The sequence below is a fragment of the Podarcis gaigeae genome (genome assembly GCF_964106915.1).
Source record: "Podarcis gaigeae genome assembly, chromosome: 15".
NCBI classification, from domain to species: Eukaryota; Metazoa; Chordata; class Lepidosauria; order Squamata; family Lacertidae; genus Podarcis; species Podarcis gaigeae.
In genome coordinates, this window is record NC_139692.1 from 27,509,702 (window position 1) to 27,533,575 (window position 23,874).

At 49.4% G+C, this 23,874-nt stretch overlaps 1 protein-coding gene across 1 annotated transcript in view; it reads left to right on the top strand.

Moving 5' to 3' along the window:
- SNX19 (sorting nexin 19) overlaps window positions 1-23,874 on the top strand; it is a 41,255-nt gene that overhangs the window by 14,690 nt on the left and 2,691 nt on the right. Inside the window, 2 exon segments of the mRNA XM_083714426.1 lie at window positions 332-461; window positions 20,740-20,924. Coding sequence (XP_083570552.1) covers window positions 332-461; window positions 20,740-20,924 — 315 coding nt within the window.

Below are 23,874 nucleotides of genomic sequence, written 5' to 3' on the forward strand. Positions count from 1 at the left end.
AACTGGAAGTTTATGAAGTTCCCCCAGCTGACCAGAAGTGAGGGGAAGGGAGTGTTAAAGCTGGACACTTGTTGCAGCTGATTCTTGTCACAGTAAACTGTGGTTTAGCACAGGGATGGGGAACCTATGGCCCTCTAGATGTTGTTGGACTCCCAGGTTCCAACAAGTCCCACTAGCTTGGCCATTGGTTGGGGATGATGGGAGTTGTAGCCCTGCAGTACCTGGAGGGCCACAGGTTTCCCAATCCCTAGTCTGGATAGGTGGACAAGCAGCCTCACCTGGTGCAAGGCAGTTTCCTTACCTTACTTTTGTGTCACCTTGATTTTGGCAGAGTCGGAGACATTACTGGCGGATGTTGCCTTGGACCTCCTCCGCCTGGTTATGGTGGATCACTGGAGCTGGCTGTGCACGGAGAACATGCAGAAGGTCCTGCAACTGCTCTTTGGGAGCCTGATCCAGAGGTAAGTCATGCAACTGTAGGAAGAGGATTTGAACTCAGTGCTGAGAGTGGTCAGGCCATTCAGCTCTCTGTAGGCTTTGCCTGTAGAGCAGGAGTGGGGCTCCCATCATCCCTGATGGCTGGAACTCATGGAGACCTGGAGTCCAACAACATCTGGAGGGACAGAAGGTTCTCCACCCCTTGCCTACATGTTTATGCATTATATAGTGGAGTCCTCTCCACAAAGCCAGCTATTTCGACCCGGCATATGGAACCCAGGCCCTTCCAGGTGTTACTGGAGTACAGCTCTGACTGGTGGCCATGCTAGTTGGATCTGGCAAGAGCCCAGCATCAACCGAAAGGCCACAGGTTGCCCATCCCTGCTGATGAGAGTCAGATGCGCACTGTTAGCCGGCCATGAATCTCCATCCAGGAGTAATCATCGCTTTATGAAAGAGATTTCAGCCTGGCCTACTTCACAGGGTTGTTGTGAGGAGAATACAGACAGGGAAGAGAAGCACATATGCCACCTTGAGCTCTAGAGGAAAGGAGAAATAAAAATGTAAAGAATAATGTAAGGAATTATAACCAACAACACCTTCTCCCAATGCTGAAAAGATCTGAGTTTAGAGGCCCTTGGGAGAGAATTCCAACCAATTGAGAGACCCCACAGAGAAGGCCTTTTCCCCAGATGAAACATCCTTGCCCTAAGGTATCTGACCTAGCTAGGGATGATGGGAGTTGTAGTCCAAAAGCAGCTGGAGACCCACATTTGGGAAACACTGGTGCCGGCAGTACTGAGCTGGACAGACGGATGGTCTGGCTCAGGAACATAAAAGCTGCATTTTCCTGTGTGCTTCACTGGCTCAATCAACACAAGCTTTAGTTGATTCGCCTACTGTTTGGGCCTTGGGCGATGGACCTTCTCTGGTGCTCAGCGACCCACCAGCCCTCCCTCTGCAGCAGACAGCCCCAGAGGACAACCGTCTGGGGTAGACGAAGGACAGCGTGTTAGCGGTCTGGCTTATTTGAGCTCCTTTGAGGCATAGGTTGCCAAGAACCGCAGAGGTCAAGGGGATGCTGACAGGTGCTGGAATGCCCGTTTTCTTTTTAAAGAAAATCGGGTCAGGAAGAGTGAGTCGCATCTCCTAAATGGGCTTCTTAAAAGTAGATGGACCAGGCTGGAAACTGATACCCAGAGAGAGACGAGGCACAAGGGCTTTGAGAGGAATGTCATTGCCTGCTAATACACTGGGCCCTGGTAGCCTGGGGCTCAGGTCATGCGGACTTGGTATTTATTTATTTTTTAAGAGAGAAGGAGTCACACGCTAAGTTCCTGCCTCGGCTTGGAATCCCAAGGGGGGCTCAGCAGAGAAAATGTCCCTTGCGAGGCCGTATTAGGCGAGGAACTGCAACGCCAGCAGCCTTTGGTTTCTGCAGCTGCGAAACGGGTCGGGAGCAGGGTGGCACTTTTTCCAGCATGGTTTGGGTGCTTTTTTGCAGCATGCTTTGGGTGCCCCCCAGCACCCATGCTTTTCACCTGCAACATGGAACTTGAATGAGAGAAGGGTTGCAGAGGGAAAGGTGTGTGTGAAAAGGCAGGGATGGAATTTTGCCGCAGTTCCCACCTGTTGCTTATAGAATCTTCCAGGCTCTGTCCACAAGAAAGTTTTGAACAGGTGAGACGCTCTGTTCACAGTCTGAAGAGAAGAAGGTGTCAGGATGCTGGGAGGGGGCTTTGATGCAGAGAGACGTTCAGAACAGGCTCAGGTGAGAAGGGCAGCTTGACGAGCGTTGCGCGTGAGTCAAGGCAGGAGGATTGCTGCGGCTTCTCTCAGGAACTTGGAGACCTTTCGCACTGAGCTGTATTTTTTTTTAAAGCCTTCAGTGATAACCTCTCTACCCGAAAGCTGCAGCTGCTGCCTCATACAACAGTACAGTCATACCTTGGGTTGAATGTGCTTCAGGTTAAGCGCTTTCAGGTTGCGCTCTGCAGCAACCCAGAAATAACGGAGCGCGTTACTTCCGGGTTTCGCCACTCATGCATGGCGCAGACACTCAAAATGATGTCACCCGCATGCGTGGAAGCGGCAAAACACGACCCGTGCATGTGCAGATGTGCCCTCGCATCTTATGTTCTATTCAGGATGCGAACGGGGCTCCGGAATGGATCCCATTCGCATCCCGAGGTACCACTGTATATAAATGAAGAAATAACAGAACAAAAACCCACAATAGGCCCTGGCACTGAATGACAACACCCTCTTGCCCTGCAGGAAACATTTTCTATCCTACATTTTTCCCCCTCCAAGGAACTCAAGGTGGCGTATGTGGTTCCCTATCTCATCATTTAATCCCCACGACAACCCTGTGAGGTAGGCTAAGCCAGGAAGCAGCGACTGGACCCCCCCCCCCAAGGTCACGCCCAGTGAGCTTCGTGGCTGAGTGGGGGGGGGTTGAACTCCCAGGTCCTAGTCCGCATTTAACCCCCACAACAACCCTGTGAGGTAGGCTAGGTTGGGAGGCAGTGACTGGCCCTTCCAGGTCACAACAGTGAGCTTCGCAGCCGAGTGGGGGATTCGAACCCAAGTCCTAGTCTGGCACCCCTTAACCCACTGTGCCACCTCCACCGTCTCTCTCGCCTCTCACTTTTGCCTTCCTTCCCATGGTTGGGAAGGGAATCTTGCCTTCTAAATCTCTCCCGGTGATTAGTTTTGTGTCGGTGGCCGAGGGAGAAGAAAACCAGATGCCCGAAAAAGGTATTGCTCAGGAAGGCAAGCAGCCCCACCCCCCCACCTCTTGCCCAAAGTGTGTATTAGGCCGATCCAATTATGCAACGGTGGAACGAGCCTTTTTTTGGTGGCTGGACGGGGAGATCGGGGGGGGGGGAGGGGGTCAGCCAAGAGATGAGATCATCCGGAGCCGAGAAAAGATTCCCCGCTTGGGTGGTCTCTTAAACTCAGCCCGTAAACAAATCCCTTCGGGACCAATGCAGGCATTTCAGTACTACGGCTAGCAAAGCATGTTTGTGTAAGAATCTGCTGTGAAAAGAGCAGCCGAGGGGGGGGGGAGCAAAGCAAGCTTGGAATCAGAGAGTTGTCGAGCGGGAAGGGACCCCGGAGGGTCATTCAGAGCAGCCCCTTGCAATGCAGGAATTGCACCTTCAGAACTCCTGTGGGGTCCCCTCCCCACACAACAGTTTGCCCCTTTTTCTTTGTTCCTCAAAGTCCGTGGCAGCTATGGATGTGCTAGCAAGACACCATTGGGGTGCACGATTGGGCTAAGCCTCCTGAATAGCTCAGTTGGTTAGAGCCTGGTGCTGATATCTCCAGGGCTGCAGGTTCTGTCCCTGTATGGGGCAGCTGCATATTCCTGCATTGCAACAGGTTGCACTTGATCAGTGTTTTCCTAACTTGGGTCTCCAGCTGTTTTTGAACTACAATTCCCATCATCCCTTACGGCTAGTCCTGTGAGCTAGGGATGATGGGAGGTGTAGTCCCAAAACAGCTGGAGACCCAAGTTTGGGGAACACTGTGGTGGCAGTTTGGAAAACACCAGAGTAGATGATCTCCAGGGTTCCTCCCAACTCTACAATCCTATGATCCTGACTGCTAAGATGCAAGCGCTCTTTTCATGGCACAGCCCCTTCATCTGCATAACCCCGCCCCTCAATCTGCATATCTTTTACCCTGGGTTCCGCGTCTGGGATGCAGTGTTGGGAATGCATGTGATGCACATGCTCCCAGTGGCAGCCAGCGTTGCATTCCCCACAAATGTTTTTGGACTCCCAATATGCGTCAATCCCAGCCAGCATGACTATAGGAACATAAGGAGCCTGGCTGCTGGATCAGACCAGTGGCCCATTGGCCCAGCATCCTGCTCTCACAGCGACCGACCAGATGCCCGTGGACCAGATGCCCACTGGGGTGGCAGAGTATAGCCATTGTGGCTAGTAGCCATCATTAGCCTTAACCTCCAGGCCCAGGGTTTGAATGTGCCCCCAAACCTCCCTATCTGGTCCTTGGGATTCTCCCTTGCTTCTGCCTGCCCAGTGTTTCTGCCTGCCTGGAATGTGTCCTTGGAGTCCAGTAAGTTTTCTTGCTTCTATGGATTAGAGCAATGTTTCCCAAACTTGGGTCTCCAGCTGTTGTTGGACTACAACTCCCACTTGTCTCTAGCTAGCAGGACCAGTGGTCAAGGATGATGGGAACTGTAGTCCCAAAAGAGCTGGAGACCCAAGATTGGGAAACACTGGATTATAGAAGGTAGAGAGGCGTGTAGCAGTGTCTGTAAAAACGTGACTATTGTACAGAGGTAGAATTGGCATGGGACGCGGGTGGCGCTGTGGGTAAAACCTCGTATGGTCGGCGGTTCGAATCCCCGCGGCGGGGTGAGCTCCCGTCTTTCAGTCCCAGCTCCTGCCCACCTAGCAGTTCGAAGCACCCCTAAGTGCAAGTAGATAAATAGCGGGAAGGTAAATGGCGTTTCCGTGTGCTGCGCTGGTGCTGGCTCGCCAGAGCAGCTTCATCATGCTGGCCACGTGACCCGGAAGTGTCTTCAGACAGCGCTGGCTCCCGGCCTCTTAAGTGAGATGAGCACACAACCCTAGAGTCAGACACGACTGGCCCGTACGGGCAGGGGTACCTTAGAATTGGCACAGTTGCCCCAGCCACCTTTGCCTCTGGGCCCAATCCACCACCGGTAAGTGTCCCTCGGAAGATTGCCCTGAGAGGAGTGTGGCCCTCTGGTTGACAAAAGGTTCCCTCTCCCTGATACAGAAAGTGAGAGCATTATTCTTCTCCACTATCATTTTGTAGGATATTCTTCTCTTTGCATTGGCGAAAGGACTGATAGTTTTGGGAAGGGCGGGGGGCTGAAATTGAAGGACTTTGAGAGAGAGCTGCCTGCGAAGGAGGAACGAGCAACAGCGTGTCCTGGCTATTAATGGCTTTTGGTGTCATTAGGTGAGAGGACAGTGAGCATCCCAGCTATCTTGATCCCTTTCTTTGATCCTGTGAGTCAGCGGTGGGATAAAAATACGGCGCGAGACATCTGTACCCTGCCCTCAGGCTGTCCTCTTTGGCAAGGGATGCTAGTGTGTCAGAGGGACAGGTAATGCTAGCCCATCGGTTGGTGTCGAGCACCGAGACAAAATGATGTTTTTGGCCCACCTGGCTTCTGCCAAAGCAGACCTGTTGGTATGCACAGAATCACAGAGTTGCAGAGGATCGTCTAGTCCAGACTCCCTGCAATGCAGGAATCTTTTTCCCAATGTGGGGCTCGAACCCTTGACCCTGAAATTAAGAATCTCAGGCTCTACCCACTGAGCTGCCCCACCGTTCGTTGAGGTGGTATGTGGATTCTCATGCGGATGAATCCAGACCCATAGAATGCAGCCCTGTGGAACTCGTGAGGCAGCCCACAGAAGCCCAACTGATAAAGCAGACCGAGACGTGATTTGGAGAGGCAGGAGGGTTCATGGGCGGGGATATGTGTAAGTCTGTGAGGAACACGACACCAATTGGCAGGTCTCTTTGAAGGCCAGAGATAGGGCTTTGGAGCTGAGGGCACGGCTCGGCCGCATCCCTTGGCACAATGCCTCCGCAGTCCTGCGAGGCGACTGCTCTTGAGAACTAGCCACTTTAAATAGGCTTCCCGGAAGAATAAACATTCCTGACAGGCTGTGGGGGAAAGGCACTAATCCCATTTTTGGAGAATCTTGCTTGTGACTATCAGTTACATTTGGAGGAGAAGGGAGCATGCCCCTGGCCTGCAGAAGGGAGCCAGGTCCAGCCACTGCCTTTTCCAGTTTAAAAAAAAAACACACCACGTAGCAGGAGATGAGGAAGAGCATCTTCCAAAGACGATGGGGAGCCCTTGCCGATCAGAGCAGGCAATACCAGACCAGGTGGACAAAAAGCATCACCTGGTAGAAGTCACCTTCTTAGATACCATAGAATTGTAGACTTGGAAGGGGCCGAAAGGGTCATCTTGGGTAGAAGGGGGGAAAACCCCTGAGTGTATTGATTGATTGCCAGTTTCCAAGCTTTGCTGGATGCCCATCAAACCCTGGACCAAAGATAGCAAGGAAGATGTAGAATTGTAGAGTTGGAAGTGATCCTGAGGATGATCTAGCCCATGGGTAGGGAAACTAAGGCCCAGGGGCCGGATGCGGCCCAATCGCCTTCTAAATCCGGCCCGCGGACGGTCCGGGAATCAGGGTTTTTTTACATGAGTAGAATGTGTCCTTTTATTTAAAATGCATCTCTGCATTATTTGTGGGGCCTGCCTGGTGTTTTACATGAGTAGAGTATGTGCTTTTATTTAAAATGCACCTCTGGGTTATCTGTGGAGCCTGCCTGGTATTTTTACACGAATAGAATGTGTGCTTTTATTTAAAATGCATCTCTGGGTTATTTGTGGGGCATTGGAATTCATTCATTCCCCCCCCCAAAAAAAAATATAGTCTGGCCCCTCACAAGGTCTGAGGGACAGTGGACTGGCCCCCTGCTGAAAAAGTTTGCTGACCCCTGATCTAGCCCAACCCCCTGCAATGCCATCTGTCATGGATGCTTTAGTTGAGATTGTCGCGTTGGAGGCTGTTCGACCAGATAAGCCTTGGAGATCTTTAGATTCCATGATTCTAATGCAGGGATATGCAGCTGTCCCATACAGGGATCAAACCTTCAACCGTTTAACTGCACTCCAGCTGCCATCAGCCAACATGGTCAGGGGCGATGACAGTTGTACTTCAGCCACATCGGGAAGGCACCATATTGGCTACCCCGACTTAGGAGGTAAGAAGAACTCCATCAGTGGGCAGCCAATGGGAAGCCCCCAAGCAGGAGCTGAGTGCCAGACCACTCTTCATCGGCAGCTGGTACTCAGAGGCATATCACTATCATGGCTAGTATTTGCAGATATGCATTTGTCTGGTCCCCTTGGAAGGCCATCAAAGTTCGTGGCCATTACCACATAGCCTAGCAACAAATTCCACAGTTCTACTTTCTCCGTGAAAGAACCAGGAGCCCCACTAAACTCTGTTCCCATAGTAGGGAACAGTACATACACAAAGTATCAAATGTGGTGACAGTAATAATAATACAACAAAACAACAACACCACAAACTGGCTTATAAGTATAAAACCAAATTTACTAGAATAATAGCTAGACTAGAGATAAACTTGTAACCACTCAAACAACAAACATACTAAGATGCCATGTGCAAAACAAAGCCTGGAGATACTGTAACCATGGAGTGGATAAACGTACAACTCTATCTTAACAAGTTACATGTGCAGGAAATGTTATACAGACTGGATAAATGAACCGTTCAACAAGTAGCATAAGTCCAATCACATAACAGCAACCCTGTATAATGTTTACTGCGCATGTAACTTGTTAAGATAGAGTACAATTATCTACTCCATGTTTACAGTATCTCCAGGCTTTGTTTTGCACATGGCACCTGAGTACGTTTGTTGTTTGAATGGTTACAAGTCTATCTCTATTCTAGCTATTATTCTAGTAAATTTGGTTTTATAGGCCAGTTTGTGGTGTTGTTGTTTTGTTGTCACAGTAGGGAATAGCCACAAAGACTTCTAGAGCCCTGGCATTGCCTTCTGTTCAGTAGAAAGTTATGCTTTCATTGGAAGTATAATGAAAGTCCCCTGGGAATTTCTGTGTTGTTGTTGTTCTGTTTCTGTTTCTCACAAATGAATTTGCTTTATTTCCATTTTTGCTGGAAATTCTTTTTTGAGACCAAGAGCCTTTAAAGATGTTCCTGAGCAGGATGGCAGCTGCATAGGTGGAGTGGGGTGTCTGGAATTTAGCCCAAATAAATATAGGTGGGGGGTGGAGAGAAATACCACCTTTTATCATCCACAGGCTGCTTTTATGAGATCCCACCTGGGCTCTCCTTCAAGAGAGGCTGTGCCCTTTTTTGCAAGTCAACCTCCCCAGTATTATTTGAGACCCACGCTCTGTGCAAACTCTTAATCCAAAGATAAAGAGAGCGCCTCTCATCGCATCCTGGCTGTCTGCGCTTTGGAAACCCGAGCCGGGCTCGAGTGGGGTGGCTTCTGGGACTGGGTGGGGGAGGGCTCGGAGGAGCACCATGCGCTCTAAAGGCACATTTAGGCACATGCACCAAGCGAGGTTGGTGTTGGGTTCCAGAGCGGGAGTTAAAATAAATGAGAAGCATCTTCAACTTGGTCACTGGCAATTTGAGCATCACCTGGCCATGTCCTGACTCCCTTCCCAAATTCCCACCCTGTGATCCTTTGGTGTGACATGGGGCTGTATGCAGCCTTGGCACAGAATGCTGCAAAGGACTTGCCTCTGCGCCTCTGCAGCTGTGGCACACAGACGTAAAACAGGCCTGGGTACCGCAGAGCTATCCATCCCCCCCTTCCAGCAAGGTTTTGTCTTCCTCAGTGGCCATGGTAGAAATCAGCACTTCACACCCACAGAACAGGGCTCAGTGTCCATCTCTACAATTCTACTTTGGCCAGGGCTCATTCTCACAAAGTAGCAGGTGGGGAAGAAAGCAGTTTCTCCGCTGCAGTCAGTGCTGGAGAAGTCCCACATCAGGCAGACTCTCTTTTTCTGATCCGATTGATAGGGTTTTCTACTCTCCTACACAGCAAACTTAACAGCTTTTATGGAGGTGGCAGAGTTTATCACAAACTGGTTGATAAGAGACTGCAAGAAACTAGCTTAGCAGGAGAAACAGGGGAACAGAATTGCTGGTCAAAAACCTCAAATGTTGCATATTTTTTTCGCCTTTTCTCCTCCCTTCATGCTGGCTCTCTTTTTCCCACTGTAAGGTAGAGTGGGCCTTAAGATAGAAACAGGCTCAGGCCTTGAATAATCCAAGGCCGTTACAGACCCCAAACCCATGCATTCTCTTTCCACACAGATGAAATAGTAAAGTTTCATTTCCCCACTCTACTGCTTCAGGATGTGTCAAGGAAGTGTTACCAACGTGCAGGCTGAAACTTACCAGCCTTTGCACCTTGGGAGTCAAGAGGGTGTGATTTCCAGATCAGTGGATGCAGTATCCAGACAACTTCTCATTTTATCATTGATATTCTTATTATTCTTTTATGTTCAAGGAGCTCTAGGGGGGATTCATGGTTCTCCCCCTGCCTATTTTATCCTCGACCTTGCGAGGTAGGCTAGGAGACTTGATTCAAGGTCACCCAAATGACTTTCACAGCTAAACAGGGATCTGAGCCAGGGTATCCCAGGTCCTAATCTGACGTTTTAACCCCTGCACTGTGCTGGCTCACATTTTGGCCAATTTGAATTCTGTGTTTCACAGAAGAAAAAGATTCTGGCAGGCAGACAGGCATGTGCTTTTTATGTATTTATTGCATTTTTTATTCCACCTTTCCCTGCAGGGTTCTCTCCCCTCATTTACACACACAACAGCAACCATGTAAGGTACAGTAAGCCAAGAGGCAGTGACCAGCCCAAGGTTACGCCCAGGGTCAAGTGGGGGATTTGAACCCTGGTCTCTCTCCCAGGCCCTACTCTTGATACTTCAACCCAGTGCTTCTGAAACTTTTGAGTCCCCAGCTGTTGCTGGACTACAACTCCCATCATTCCTGACCACTGGTCCTGCTAGCTAGAGATGATGAAGGAGGTAGTCCAGCAACAGCTGGGGACCCAAGTTTCAGAAACGCTGCTCTAGCCACTACATTGCCACTGACTGTCTTAAAGGGGAGATATGTGCCCCTTTTTCAGCTTTCACTGACATGGAAATTCCCACTTCTAGGCACAAGAGGGCGCTGCTGGCTACCTTTTCCCCTTCCTCCTCCTCTTCCTCCAGCCGCTGGTTCTAGTTCAGAACAAGGAGATGTACCAGCAATGCAGCTCAGAGCATCAGAACTGTGGTGCAACTAGAGACTTTAAAAAGAGGCTGCCGGCATGTTTCACCAGCCGACTCTGGGAAGGAGCGAGCGGATGCTGCTCCCCTTCCAGTTCACCCAATGGTTGGGCTTGGCTTAGTCTTGCTCACTTTGTATTGGAAGTGGGTCAAGCCAGCTCTGAGAGCTGCTATTACTGCTTAAGAGATGTTGTTTTGGATCCTACAGGCTTTGTAGATTACAGGAACTTTTCTTCTCCTTTTGCATCAATACTGGCTTGAGAAATAAGGATCAGGGCCGTTTCCACCCCAAGCAGCTGCTCTGCATAAGGATGGCATGCTGGATTGGACCAATGGCCCTTTTAGTCCAGCTTCTTGTCCTCAGAGGGGCCACTGAGATGCCTGTGGAAAACCTGCAACATGAAATTGCCTAATCCTCTTTTGAAGCCTTCCTGAGGAAGCGAGTTCTGTAGTTTAACTCTGCATGGAGAAGTAGACTCAGATTTTACAGCTGGAAGGGAACCCTGAGAGTCATCTAGTCGAACCCTTTGCAATGCAGGAATCTCAACTGAAGCATCCAAGACAGATGGGCCACTCAACCTCTGCTTAAAAGCCTCCGGTGAAGGCACAGTCCATCACCTCCCAAGGGAGACCATTCCACTGCCTAACACAATTGTCAGAAAGTTCTTCCTGCTGTTTAGTTGGAATCTCTTTTCTTGTAACTTGAATCATCTGCCTTGAAATCTTCCAGCATTGGAAGATGCATCCAAACCGAGCTGCTTTTACTCGGCTCCTTTTCAAATCCTCACAAAAGGTTAATTGTGACTCAGTCACACCTTTGAGTTTGGCAGGAACTGAGTCCAGCTCGTTGAATTCTGGGTCCAGCCCTATCTGCCATGCCACTCATAGGTTCGGGGAAGTTTGTTCCAATTCCGAGACTTTTCCGAACGCGAAAGGGAAAACAATACCAAACACGGCCCACTAATAGGGTGTTTCCTCCACACAAATACACCCACTATCTTCAAGTTGCAACCTAAAATCCCAAGACTGGGAGAGGCAGCACGTTCCCTGCAGGTGGAAAAGGTTATGCAGATTCATGATCCTAACCATGCGAACGGTTTTGATTTATGGAGCCCAATTTACTGGCTTTTAATCATTAAGTGCATTGTTAGGGGCAGCGTGCATTGTTACTTTGTCATTTTATAGGGCAATTTTATTAAGACTGCGGACACAGGCTCTGCAGGAACTTGGCAGTGGAGCGAGAACCGTTTGTTCAAGTCCACCACCAATGCTGGGACAGATGTTGCGTCCAAAATACAGAATAGCACAGCGTTGGAACTGTCAGAAGGGGGGACGAAAAGAATGAGATTAAGGAGGAATAGGTTGTAGCCATTGTAGCCATCCCCCACCCCACCCCCATTTTTTAACCCTTCCCATATATACGCTTTATGCATGCCCTTTCCTGGTCTGCCCATAGTTGGGCCCAAGTGTGTCCCTTCCAACTTGGTGATTTGAAGACTCTCACCCTCAAGCACAGGGACATTGTAGCTATCAGGACTCGAGCCTATAGTACACTCACATCAGCCCCAGCCAGCATGGCCAATAGTCAGGGACAATGTGAGCCGTAGTCCAAAAAGGCCATCAGGTTGGAGAAGGCTGCTGTACCTGGTCTTGAACTCGTGGGGATGGGCTACAGCATAGTGGTAGAACATCTGCTCTGCATGCAGAAGGTCCCAGGTTCAGTCCCCAGTAGCAGCTGCAGGTAGGGCTGGAAGAGACTCCCTATCTGAAACCCTGGAGAGCTGTTGTCAGTCCGTGTGGACAATACTGAGCTAAATGGATCAATACTTTGATCCATTTTCTATGTTCCTACAAGGATTTCCACCATATATTTGAACCCTTGTGATACCACTTTAAACAGTCATGTCTTCTCCCAGAGAATTCCAGGAACCTTAGTTTAAGGGTGCTCAGAGTTGTTAGGAGAACTCTTTCTTCTCACCCCAGAGCTACAGTTCCCACTGTGGTTTAACCGTCAATCCCTCCTCCCAGGGAACTCTGGGAATGGTAACTCTTGAGGGGGGAACAGGGGCCTCCTAACAACTCTCAGCACCCTTAAGAAACTCATTCTCCCAGGATTCTTTTGGGAAAGCCCTGGCATCAAACACACACTTGTGAATGTGGCCTTACTGGTGATTCCAGCGTACTCATTTCTCCAACCGAGGTGCCTTTGCAGAGCTAGGATTGGCACGTATCATTCTGCAGTCAAAGCTGCATCTCGAAGACTCCGGGATTCTCAGTGGCCCTGGGGTCAGTGAGAGAGGGGAGTAAGTCGTCCTGCTCCACTCCTCCACCCCAGTTCGCCCCCCTCCCGACCGATTTCCGCTGCTGCCTCCGTTCATTCCCAGCCCCTCTGTAATCCGCCCTTTGGCCGGGCCTTGATGGAGGTCGCTCCCCACAGAGGTGAAGTCACAGCGGACAATGAGGCTCTCAGTCGCCACGACAACCATCAAATTGCCGTAGCTGCTTCTTCACCCTGTCAGATTTCACACCCTGCGCTCCTTGCCGTGCGGCCGATTGCTCCAGGGGGAGGAGACAGGTGCGAGGGGGAGTCACTATTATTTTTTTAAGCCACCCTGTGTGGCCGGTTTAATTAGCTCCCAACACAGGGACTCCGTAGTGGGGCAGGCTGTTTTGCTGACCCGCTGGTAGATGTCGGATGAGAACAGGAGCAGGAAGCCATTCGCACCAGAATGAGACATTGGGGAGAAAAGGGGGGGGCAGTTCCTCCACACTAACTAGTGCAATGACATCACCGCCTTCAGTCATATCATTATTATCACATAATCTTATCATTGATTTGGTTTATAGCCCCCCCCTGCCTCCCCAAAGGAGGGAACTGACAAGTTTAAGTGAGTGGTGCATATGGGGGGGCCCCACAAGAATATTAATTTTCCACCCAAGCTCATGAGATTGGAGCTGGAGGTGTTGGGCCAGAGCCATAGTAGATAGCGCAATGGTGACGTCGTCTCAAAGGGACAATGGAGTGCACTTCTGGGGGTGAAGCCAAACTGCTGTATGAGCAGCACCCAAGAGGGGTGCAAGCCAGGGCAATGTGTATGGGGGGTCCTTGGCTGCCCAGATGACAAAGCCACCCCACTCCTTGACCTCACCAATGTGGTCCAAAAGAAAGCAGAGCAATGCATTTGGTGCCAGCTTGGCTGCAGGAGTTTCCAGAAGGAGGCATGCCGTCTTATTGACTCCACTCCAGATTTGTGTAGGGTTCGCTCTTCAGCCTTTTCTTCTCCTGAAGATTCGCTTCAAGGCAGCGGAGGCTTAGGACCAGAGTTTTTCTTCTCCTAGATAGGCTACCTTGCTGGGTGGACAAGCCCCATCTGCCCCTCACTTCCCTCTACGGCACATGGAGGAACCACCTTCTTGACCATTGGACCCACTATTGATCTCATCTGCTCCCAACAGCCAGAACCCGTCTTCGCATGCAGGGAAAGTCCCTAACTACCAAGGGTTCGAGACCCATCGGTTACCCTGACCTGGTTTAGCTGGCCGGTCAAAGCCGTTCCCAGGGTGTGCATGCTGACAGCTTCTAGGAACCACAGGTGAGAGCTGAATGCGGGATGGGATCCAAAGTTGGACGAACTGCCCCAGAAGGAGCATGGCCTGTCCCCTGCCAAAGATACTCCTCATCCTGCCATGTACAGCGGTACCTTGGGTTACATATGCTTCAGGTTACATACGCTTCAGGTTACAGACTCCGCTAACCCAGAAATAGTACCTTGGGTTAAGAACTTCGCTTCAGGATGAGAACAGAAATCATGCTCTGGCAGCAACGGGAGGCCCCATTAGCTAATGTGGTGCTTCAGGTTAAGAAGAGTTTCAGGTTAAGAATGGACCTCCGGAATAAATTAAGTACTTCACCCGAGGTACCACTGTACTGTGTGTACAGCTCTGACCACCTCGCCTTGAAAAGGGTATTGTAGAGTTGGAAAAGGTTCAGAAAAAGACAGCCAAAACGCTCAATGGGATGGAGCAACTCTCTATGAAGAAAGGATGCAGCATTTGGGGCTTTTTTTGGTTTAGAGAAAAGGCAAGAAAAAGGCAGCGTGGAACAAGTTTATAGAACTATGAATGTCATGCAGAAAGTAGATGGGGGGGGGCAATATCCCTTTCTCATTACACTAGTATATCCAGTGAAGCTGAATGTTGGAAGATTAATGACAGATAGAATAAAGTCCTCCTTCATGTGGACTTCTACAGAACTCCTTTCCACAGGAAGGCAGTGATAGCCACCAACTTGGATGGCTTTAAAAGAGGATGAAGTACTTGGAAGAGAAGAGGGCTATCAGTGGCTCCTAACCACGATGGCTATGCTCTGCCCTCCACAGCTGGAGGCAGCAAATTCTTCCTAGTAACCTGTGGTAGAAGCCGCAGGAGGGGAAAGTGTTTTTGTGCTCAGATCCTGCTTGCAGGTTTCCCTTTGGGGCATCTGGTTGACCACTGAGAACAGGATGCTGAACCAGGTGGGCCATTCTCCTGATCCAGTGCAGCTCTTCTTATGTTCTTAGAAGCCCAAAGTAATAGACATAGAATTTTTAAAAAGCATTAAAAAATCAACAGCAGCTAAAAACAGTTTAAAATATAGTCAAAACATTCTTAATCAGTGATCTTGGGGGGTTGCTTGGAAGACTCTTCCAGCTATCAAATGCCTGTGTCATTAATGAGTCAATAATGAGTCAGGAAAGTCAGTGAATCCGACCTGTCCTTCAGGAGAGAAGATCTGATAGGTGCTTGTATTATTTACTTCATTTATATCCCCCCTGTTTAAAGATTATTTACAGAAACATTGTAAAATTAATGAATGTTAGAAGGATGTTGGAATGAAGTTATGTCGTTTTAGCAGAAATGTTATAAAGGATTAAGAAAAAGCAGACTGTTAATTGGTGAAAGGAGGGAAAGCAAAGTTACATTATATTAAGATAAATTACAGGACAAAAATTGGAAAAGATGGAAAGGATTTGCTGAAATAGCTAACCGAACTACAATACAGAAAAGGGAGGTGTGAGGAGGTCAAGGAAACAAGCAAATGAAAGATAAGTTATGGGAAGATTTGCTGTGATTTTTAAATTGTTTTTATTTTTCTGTTTTCTTCTTTTTCTTCTTTTTCTTTTTCCTTATTGTGATGTGTTGTTTTGTTTTTGTTTAATATGGTGTTTTCTATTTTTTCTTTTTGTAACCTTTAAAACTTTAATAAATATTTTTTTATAAAAAAAAACCCACACATTTATATCCCCCCTGAAGAAGCCCATGGCAGCCCTACGAGGTGATTCAGGAGCGACTGTGCCTTGGAGAGCAGCCTTAGCCCTGTGGTTGGATTGTCTCTTTCCCTCTCTTTCCTTGGGTGGGGTGGAGGAAAGCACAAATTGAAAAAGCTGCCATGGACGCAGCCAAGCCGCTAGGCCCCTCTGCAATTCCAAGCACCGCTTGCAGAGTTTGTGTGCCAGAGAAGCTGGCGAAAATAAAAGACTTTGGCAAGGCCCGAGTTCCTCGCATGCTTTTTTATTATTATTACAAAGTGCCACAAGTCTGAAACGCTGCCTGGGGTGCCTCTGAGCCACCCGCCTGGGAGCGTGTCCATGCAGCTGGGCCAGAGCTAGGCTCTTTCCCAAGGCACCTGCTCCCACCAGCCCTGTGACTGCCGAGAACAGATGCCTGGGGCAGGTGAGTCAGCCGTCCTTCTGCCAGGGCCATCTGGGGAGCTCGGCATCCTGCTAGGGAGATTGGACTTGGGCTCCATTTACCTGTCTGCCCATCCTCCTTTCAGGTAACTCCTTCTGGTCAGTAGCTGCAGTCACAGAATCAGAGAATTGTAGAAAGAAGGGACCCAAAGGACCATCTAGTCCAACGCCTGGCAATGCAGTCTAAAGTCATGTTTCCAACCCACCAAACCACAGTTTGGAGGATCGAGAAACAATCTATATGTTTGTGCCCTCCCCTGCCCTATTCCCTCTTTCAGTGCTTGAGCTCTGGGAGGAGGGGCTGACCTTACCTTTCGCAATGCCCACCCAGCTACTGTTTTTAAAATGAGAGTAACACGTAGTTTGACAAAAGTTGGGATGGAGTCAGGGTGGGGCTTAAGGATTTCATTAACCCCTCCCCCCAATGCACCCTTCACACACACACACACACACACACACACACACACACACACAATGTGCTCATCTTTACATTGTGTGGCTAAACCACAGTTTGCTGGACTAAGTTGGACTAAACTGGCAAACCATGGTTTGAGCAGTCCTTTAAAAACCAGTTTGGTCCTGGTTTCCAATCCTGGTTTGGATGGATTCCTCAAACCTGCTCTTGAATAGAATGGGGCACACTTCCAAGTAGCTTGGGGTCACTTCCTATCCTACAAGTCTTTGATTCTGAGATTCTGTGAAACATGCAGGGGACTTACTTTCTGCCTCCAGACATCAGCTCTCCTCGGGATCAGAGGAAGGCAGAAGGAGGCGAAGCATATTGAAATCTGGCCTTCGGACACCCCACGTTTCGGTTGCTATGGTGCCTCCGAAATGCCTGGCAGGATCTTCCAGCAGCCAGAAGCCAAGGACGTCAATGTTCCTTTAAACGAGCCTGGCTCCTGTGCAATGGCAGATGTAACCCATCAGCTATCACGGCCAGGTTCTTTTTTATTACAGAAGCTATAATGTTCTGGGCAAGGAGGGCTTCTTGCCACTAAGTACGAGAGCAGCTGCCTGGCTGCCCTCCTTCCAATTCAGTGCTGTTCCGGTCGTGCTGTGTTATTCACATTGGCTGCTTGGTGGCTTGCGGTGGCCAGAGGTGTGCCTGCTTGCCAGGGGGTGGGGACCATGGTGCCCATTTATGAAACACGAGGGAGAGCTTTACTTAAGACAGACTAGTAGCAGGACACATGAATGGCTCCTTGGGCTGAAGCATTTGCTGTAACTAATTTCTACAGCTGATTTACAGCTCATGACCCCAAAGCCAGGTCCTCCCCTTCCCTTGAGGAAGCATCAATTGACCCACTTCCATGGGCCAGCTCAGAAGCAAGAGAAATAAGAGAGATAATAAATGGGGAGGGTGTGGTGGAATTAGTCCATGGATGCAGGACAAAAAAGAGCCCACTGGATTAAAAATCCAGCACGAGCACATTTTTCATTGTGCCCTTTCACCGCAGATAAAACAGGCAGTTAAGTTTAAAGAAAATGCGGTTAAACAAACCTTTAATGCATGGCTAATGTTCAGGAAAGGGGTTTTGTTTTGTTTTTTTGCTCTTATATAAAAAATGCAAGCAGAAGAGGAAAGCCCTGGACCATCACCCTCCATTGCCTTTTCAAGGTGACATTGGAATAAAGTAGAGTTGGTTAACCTTCAGCCCTTTAGATGCTGCTGGAATTCAGCTCCATCATTTCCGATTATAGGCCATGTTTGCTAGGACTGATGGGAGTTGGAGTCTGACAACATCTGGAGGATCACAGTGTAGCCACCTTCCCCAATATAAAGTGATTTGAGTATTTGCATTCGTAGTGTGCAGGGTGCCCTGCAGCAGCGATCTCACAACAACCCTATGTGATTGGCCTTTATTCCACCCTGCCTTCTATAAATGAAACGGCAGAGCCATCCAGCCACTCAATGGCTGGCTAGGTTTTGAACAACAGCCTTCCCAGGCAGACCCAGTAACTCCTTAGTAAAGTTGCACAAAGTGTTCTGCAAGACTTTTGAACTGAATTCAGTGCATTGGCCTTTGGCTTGTTCAAAGCTCATCCTAAGAATCTTTCCCAGCGGCGGGTGGGGGGCAGGAATGAGCTTGTAATTGTTTATCTATTTGAAGAAGCCTCAGTAATCATAAAACAGCAAAAAAAAACAACAGCCCCTCAATTAAAATGCAACATCAACTTTCAACTTTGGCTGAAATAAGAGGATAAAGAGAGGCCCTGCTAAAAATATATATTTCTTATCAGGAAGTCACTCGAAGCCATTTTAGTGGCTTTCAAGCACTTTTCCAAAATATGTAAGCAAGCTTTGGCAGGCCTCTTCTGGCAGCATTTTTGGTTAGACGGGGGGGGGGTCACAAACAAGAAGGCTTTGCTGCATTCCCCAGTCATCACAAGCGTCCTTATCTTGTTTGCTCAGTGTGGAGAGAAGGAATGTTAAGCAGAGCATGTCGTTCTGATCTTAACAGGGGCTGGACTCTTGAGCAAGTTTCTTATTCGTTTGTTTATTTTCTACTATCTTGAATTAGGAACATTCACTGAGTTAGTCTAGCTCAGCGTTGACTACACTGACTGGCAGCAGCTCTCTCCAGGGTTTCAGGCAGGGAGCCTGCCCCCTGCCCCACCTGGAGACGCTGCTGTGGATTGAGGCTGGGACCTTCTGCATTCAAAGCAGGTGCTCTGCCGCTGAACTAGGACTGTTCCTCCCCCATTCTGAGATATACTGCCTTGGACCGCTGAGGCTCCCTCTGATTCCAGATGTTCACCGCCTTAAGGGGAAGCTGGGCCTGGGCTTGAGACGTTTGCTCCTTCTACCAAACACATCTGGGAGCCTGCTGCACTCCTCTCCCATCCCTCCGGGGTCAGGAAGGATCACTGCTCTGCTAAACAAACACTTCATCAAACTGTCCTCCGGCCAGGGGTACAGAACACATTGTTCACGGTTTATACCGTTGTAAACTTTTACAGGGTAGGCGCGGAGAACATTTCCAGTAAAATACCGAGCCACTCTCTTCTATTCTTGGCCGGCCCTTAAGAAGGGCTCTTGAGTGCTTTGTAGCCGCTGATTTACTGGCGATTTCGGGGTTTTTGTTCTCTTCCTCGCACACTATTTAGCAACTTGCTCGACGTAGATCAGTCTGGTCCGCAGCGGTGACTGGATCCCAAGTTTTCCAGCATAAGAGGAAAGGCAGGAATTGTAGCATGCGGGGACTATTGCAGCACTGGCAGATGACTGAGAGGAGATGTTGCAGAGGTGAAACGACTACCTCAGCAGAAACCGGGGTAATCTCCACAAAAAAATTAGGGTGGCCCTTCTGAACTTTATTCCTCTCTCTTTTTGTGGATTCCTTGAGAATTGCTGGCGAGTCCTGGTGAATGCTTAATAAACTTCCTTTTCCAGAACCCTCAGTGTGGTGTAGTGGTTAGAGTGTTGGACTAGGACCTGGGAGAGATCAGGGTTCAAATTCCCACTTGGGCCATGAAGCTCACTGGGTGTGATGTTGGGCGCCAGTGGGGATTAATTTCTGGTCTGTGACTGTAATAAATCCATTCATTCATTCATTTGTTGCAGTGATTAAATGAGGGTGGGGGAGCCATGTACATCACTGTTTGGCCAAAGGTTTTGACAGTCCATCTGCTGGTGGTGATAATGGGATGTGGAAGGTGGGGAGATCTAGGAGCCTCCTTTTTCTGTGAGTCTTGTGTTTCCTGTTGCTGTCCTCTCAGGGTTGGCTCCAATAGGGACTACCTCCTTGCCTTGTGGACTTTTGCGCTACGCCCAGTCCACACCACTGCCCAAAAGAAGAGGAAAGCAGGTGGAGGCTTCTGCAACTCCATGCTCAGTGCTTGGACATGTCATCATAAGAAGAGTCCAGTTGGATCAGGCCAATGGCCCACCTTGTCCAGCATCCTGTTCTCACAGTGGCCAACCAGATTTCCTGTGGGAAACCCGCAAGCAAGACCCAAGCGCAAGAGCCCTCTCCCCTCCTGTAGCTTCTGGCAGCTGCTGATTCAGAAGCACTGCTGCCCCCAGCTGTGGAAGCAGAGCATAGCCAACATAGCTAGTAGCCATGAAGGCAGCAACAGCAAATATGGGCCACAGAGACGAGGGGTCTGCGGTTGGCACCCTGCCAGGGTGTGGCCCCCAGCAGTTGCCTAACAACACCAAATGCCTGGCGCTGGCCCTGCCTCCCATCACCGTGAGCCCTGGTCTTAAAGCAGCTCTCCCTTTAGCAACGGGCTCATCCTCCGTCCGTGTCTGTTTCAAATGCAGAACCCATGACGGCATGCACAAGTTATGTGTCTCCAAATGGGAAGCCGACACCCCTTGCCTTTCCTATCTCCATCTCTTTTTTTATACTGTCTGGCTCAAAGCTGCTCTGGTTCGGCACGGTCCGTTTCTCTTTTGAAGTACAGGTCATGCCTCAGTCATGGGTTGGCTATCTTTTTATATTCACAATCGAGATATCTTTGCACAAAATCCTGGCGCAGAAATCCTTTCTCGAGCACCCCGGATGAAAAAAACTCCTGTGTTTGGGTCTGCCGGCGTCTTTATTTTTAGCCCATTTGCTGTCTGTGTGGTGTTCCTATTGTGAAGCACCAGGTTTTTAAAATAGCAGCAAAAGCACCAGCATAGTAAACTTTGTCCCCAATCTCTTCCTTTCTTTTTTTCCTGGTTACAGGTGGTTGGAAGTTCAGGTGGACAATCTGACCTGCACTCAGCGCTGGGTGCAGTACCTTAGGTTGCTCCAGGAATCAATATGGCCTGGTGGGGTCTTGCCTGCAGCCCCCAAACCACTCAGAACAGAGGAACAGAAGGCTGCAGCAGAAAGGCAGGCCTTACAGATTCTCATGGGGATTCTGCCTGGTGAGTGAGTTGATTTCCCCCCAACCCTCCTTGCGGGTGAAACAAGAGTCTTAAGAGTCTGGGTCAAGATGATCAAGGGTCTGGAAACAAAGCCTTATAGAAACAGTTGAGGGGAGCTGGGTATGTTTGGCCTGGAGAAGAGGAGATTGAGTGATGTGATAGCCATCTTCAGATATCTGAAGGGCTTCCACATAGAAGTTGGAGCAAGCTTGTTTCCTGCTGCTCCCATGAACCAATGGATTCGAGTTACAAGAAAGGAGATGATAAGAGCTGTTCAGTGATGGAACAGACTCCATCGGAAGGTGCTGAATCCTCCTTCATTGGAGGATTTTCAACAGAGCTTGGTGGCCACCTGTTGGGGATTCTTAAGCTGCGATTCCTGCCTTACAGGGAGCTGGACCACATGAACCTTGGGGTCCCTTCCAGTTCTGTGATTCTATAATGAACTGGTGTTGCAATAATAATAATAATAATAATAATAATAATAATAATAATAATTTTTTTATTTATATCCTGCCCTCAGAGCGGCTTACAAGCAATAATAAAAACAAGATGAATGATTACAACTTAAAAACAAAAATAAAATACAACATTAAAATAATGGAACATTAAAATATTAAAATGTAGCCTCATCGCAGGAGGAGAAGGAAAAGAAAGAAGAAAAGAAAAAAGAGAGAGGGAGGGAATCAGATTGGCTCCAAGCCAAAGGCCAGGCGGAACAACTCTGTCTTACAGGCCCTGCGGAAAGAAATCAGATCCTGCAGGGCCCTGGTCTCATGAGGCAGAGCGTTCCACCAGGCCGGAGCCAGAGTTGAAAAGGCCCTGGCTCTGGTTGAAGCCAATCTAACTTCTTTAGGGCCTGGGACCACTAGGGTGTTGTTATTTATGGACCTTGAGGCTCTCCGTGGGGCATACCAGGAGAGGCGGTCCCGTAGGTACGAGGGTCCTAGGCCGTGAAGGGCTTTAAAGGTCAAAAGCAGCACCTTAAATCTGACCCTGTACTCCACCGGGAGCCAGTGCAGCTTGAAAAGCACTGGGTGAATATGCTCCCATGGCAGAGACCCCGTGAGGAGCCTCGCTGCAGCATTCTGTACCCGCTGGAGTTTCTGGGACAGCTTCAAGGGCAGCCCCGCATAGAGCGAATTACAGTAGTCAAGCCTGGAGATGACCGTCACATGGATCACTGTGGCCAGGTCGGGGCGGGAAAGGTAAGGGACCAACTGCTTGATGCGGCGAAGGTGGAAAAATGTCGCCTTGGCTGTTGCTGTAACTTGCGCCTCCATGGAAAGGGAGGCATCAAGGATTACACCCAAACTCTTAACGGAAGGCAATGGCGCTAATTGGGCCCCCGCAAGGGAAGGGAGTTGGTCCCTCATCCCCATGCCATCCTGACCTAGCCATAGGACCTCTGTCTTCGAAGGATTTAGTTTCAATCGGCTCCCACGAAACCATCCAGCCACAGCTGGTCAGTGTGTTCGGGGCCGAGTCAGTGTGGCCATCCATCAGCAGATAGAGCTGAGTGTCATCAGCATATTGGTGACAGCCCAGCCCAAAGCTCCGGATAATCTGGGCAAGGGGGCGCATAACGATGTTAAAAAGCATCGGGGAGAGAATTGCGCCCTGCGGCACTCCACACACCAAGGAGTGGCGCGACGACATTTCCCTCCCTAGTGCCACCCTCTGTCCCCGACCAGAGATAAAAGAGCACAACCAGTTACGGGCTATGCCCTGTATCCCCACGTCTGCAAGGCGGTGGTCCAGAAGATCATGATCGACCATGTCAAAGGCTGCTGACAAATCTAAAAGGATCAGCAGTCCTGACCCGCCTCAATCCAGTTGTCTACGGAGATCATCTGTTAGGGTAACCAGAGCCGTCTCCGTCCCAAAACCAGGACGGAAACCGGACTGAAATGGATCTAATGCTGATGTTTCCTCCAGAAACCTACCAAGCTGTTCAGCAACTGCTCTCTCAATTACCTTACCCAGGTATGGAAGATTTGAAACTGGGCGGTAATTGGATAGGTCTAAGGGATCTAATGAAGTTTTTTTTTAAGAGTGGACGCACCACTGCTTCCTTCAATTCCCCTGGGAATGTCCCCGTGTCAAGGGACAAATTGATAATTTCAACCAGGGGGGACTGCACAACATCTGGACACTCCCTAATCAGCCAAGACGGAAGGCAATGGCACTAATTGGGCCCCCGCAAGAGAAGGGAGTTGGTCCTTCATCCCCATGCCATCCCGACCTAGCGATAGGACCTCTGTCTTCGAAGGATTTAGTTTCAATCGGCTCCCACGAAACCATCCAGCCACAGCTTCCAAGCATCTGGTCAGTGTGTTCGGGGCCGAGTCAGTGTGGCCATCCATCAGCAGATAGATGGCCATCAATCATGGTGGTGTAGAACTCCCAAGCCCATCTTAGGCTAGGTTTTCATTTGCTTTATGTATTGAGCACGATGGAATAGGTCTGTTGGATCAGAGGCACTGGGTGGATACCAGTTTTCACCTGGCCATCATGGATGGGTCGAGTTTTCACCTTGCTGCATCAGAGGGAGAGGAACCCTGGACGGTTCAGTCAAAGGTGACTGTCGGGTGCAGCAATCATCTCGCTTTTCAGGCCAAGGGAGCTGGCACTTGTCCACAGACAACTTTCCAAGTCATGCAGCCAGCATGACTAAACCACTTCTGGTGCAACGGGACATGTGACGAGTCCCAGAGCACACGGAAACACCGTTTACCTTCCCGCCACTGCGGTACCTATTTATCTACTCGCACTGGCGTGCTTTTGAATTGCTAGGTTGGCAGGAGCTGGGACAGAGCAACGAGAGCTCACCCCGTCACACAGATTCGAACCACCAACCTTCCTATCAGCAAGCCCAAGAGGCTCAGTGGTTTAGACCGCAGCGCCACCCGCTCCCTAGTGCAAGACAACAAAGCCCCTCATGTCAGAC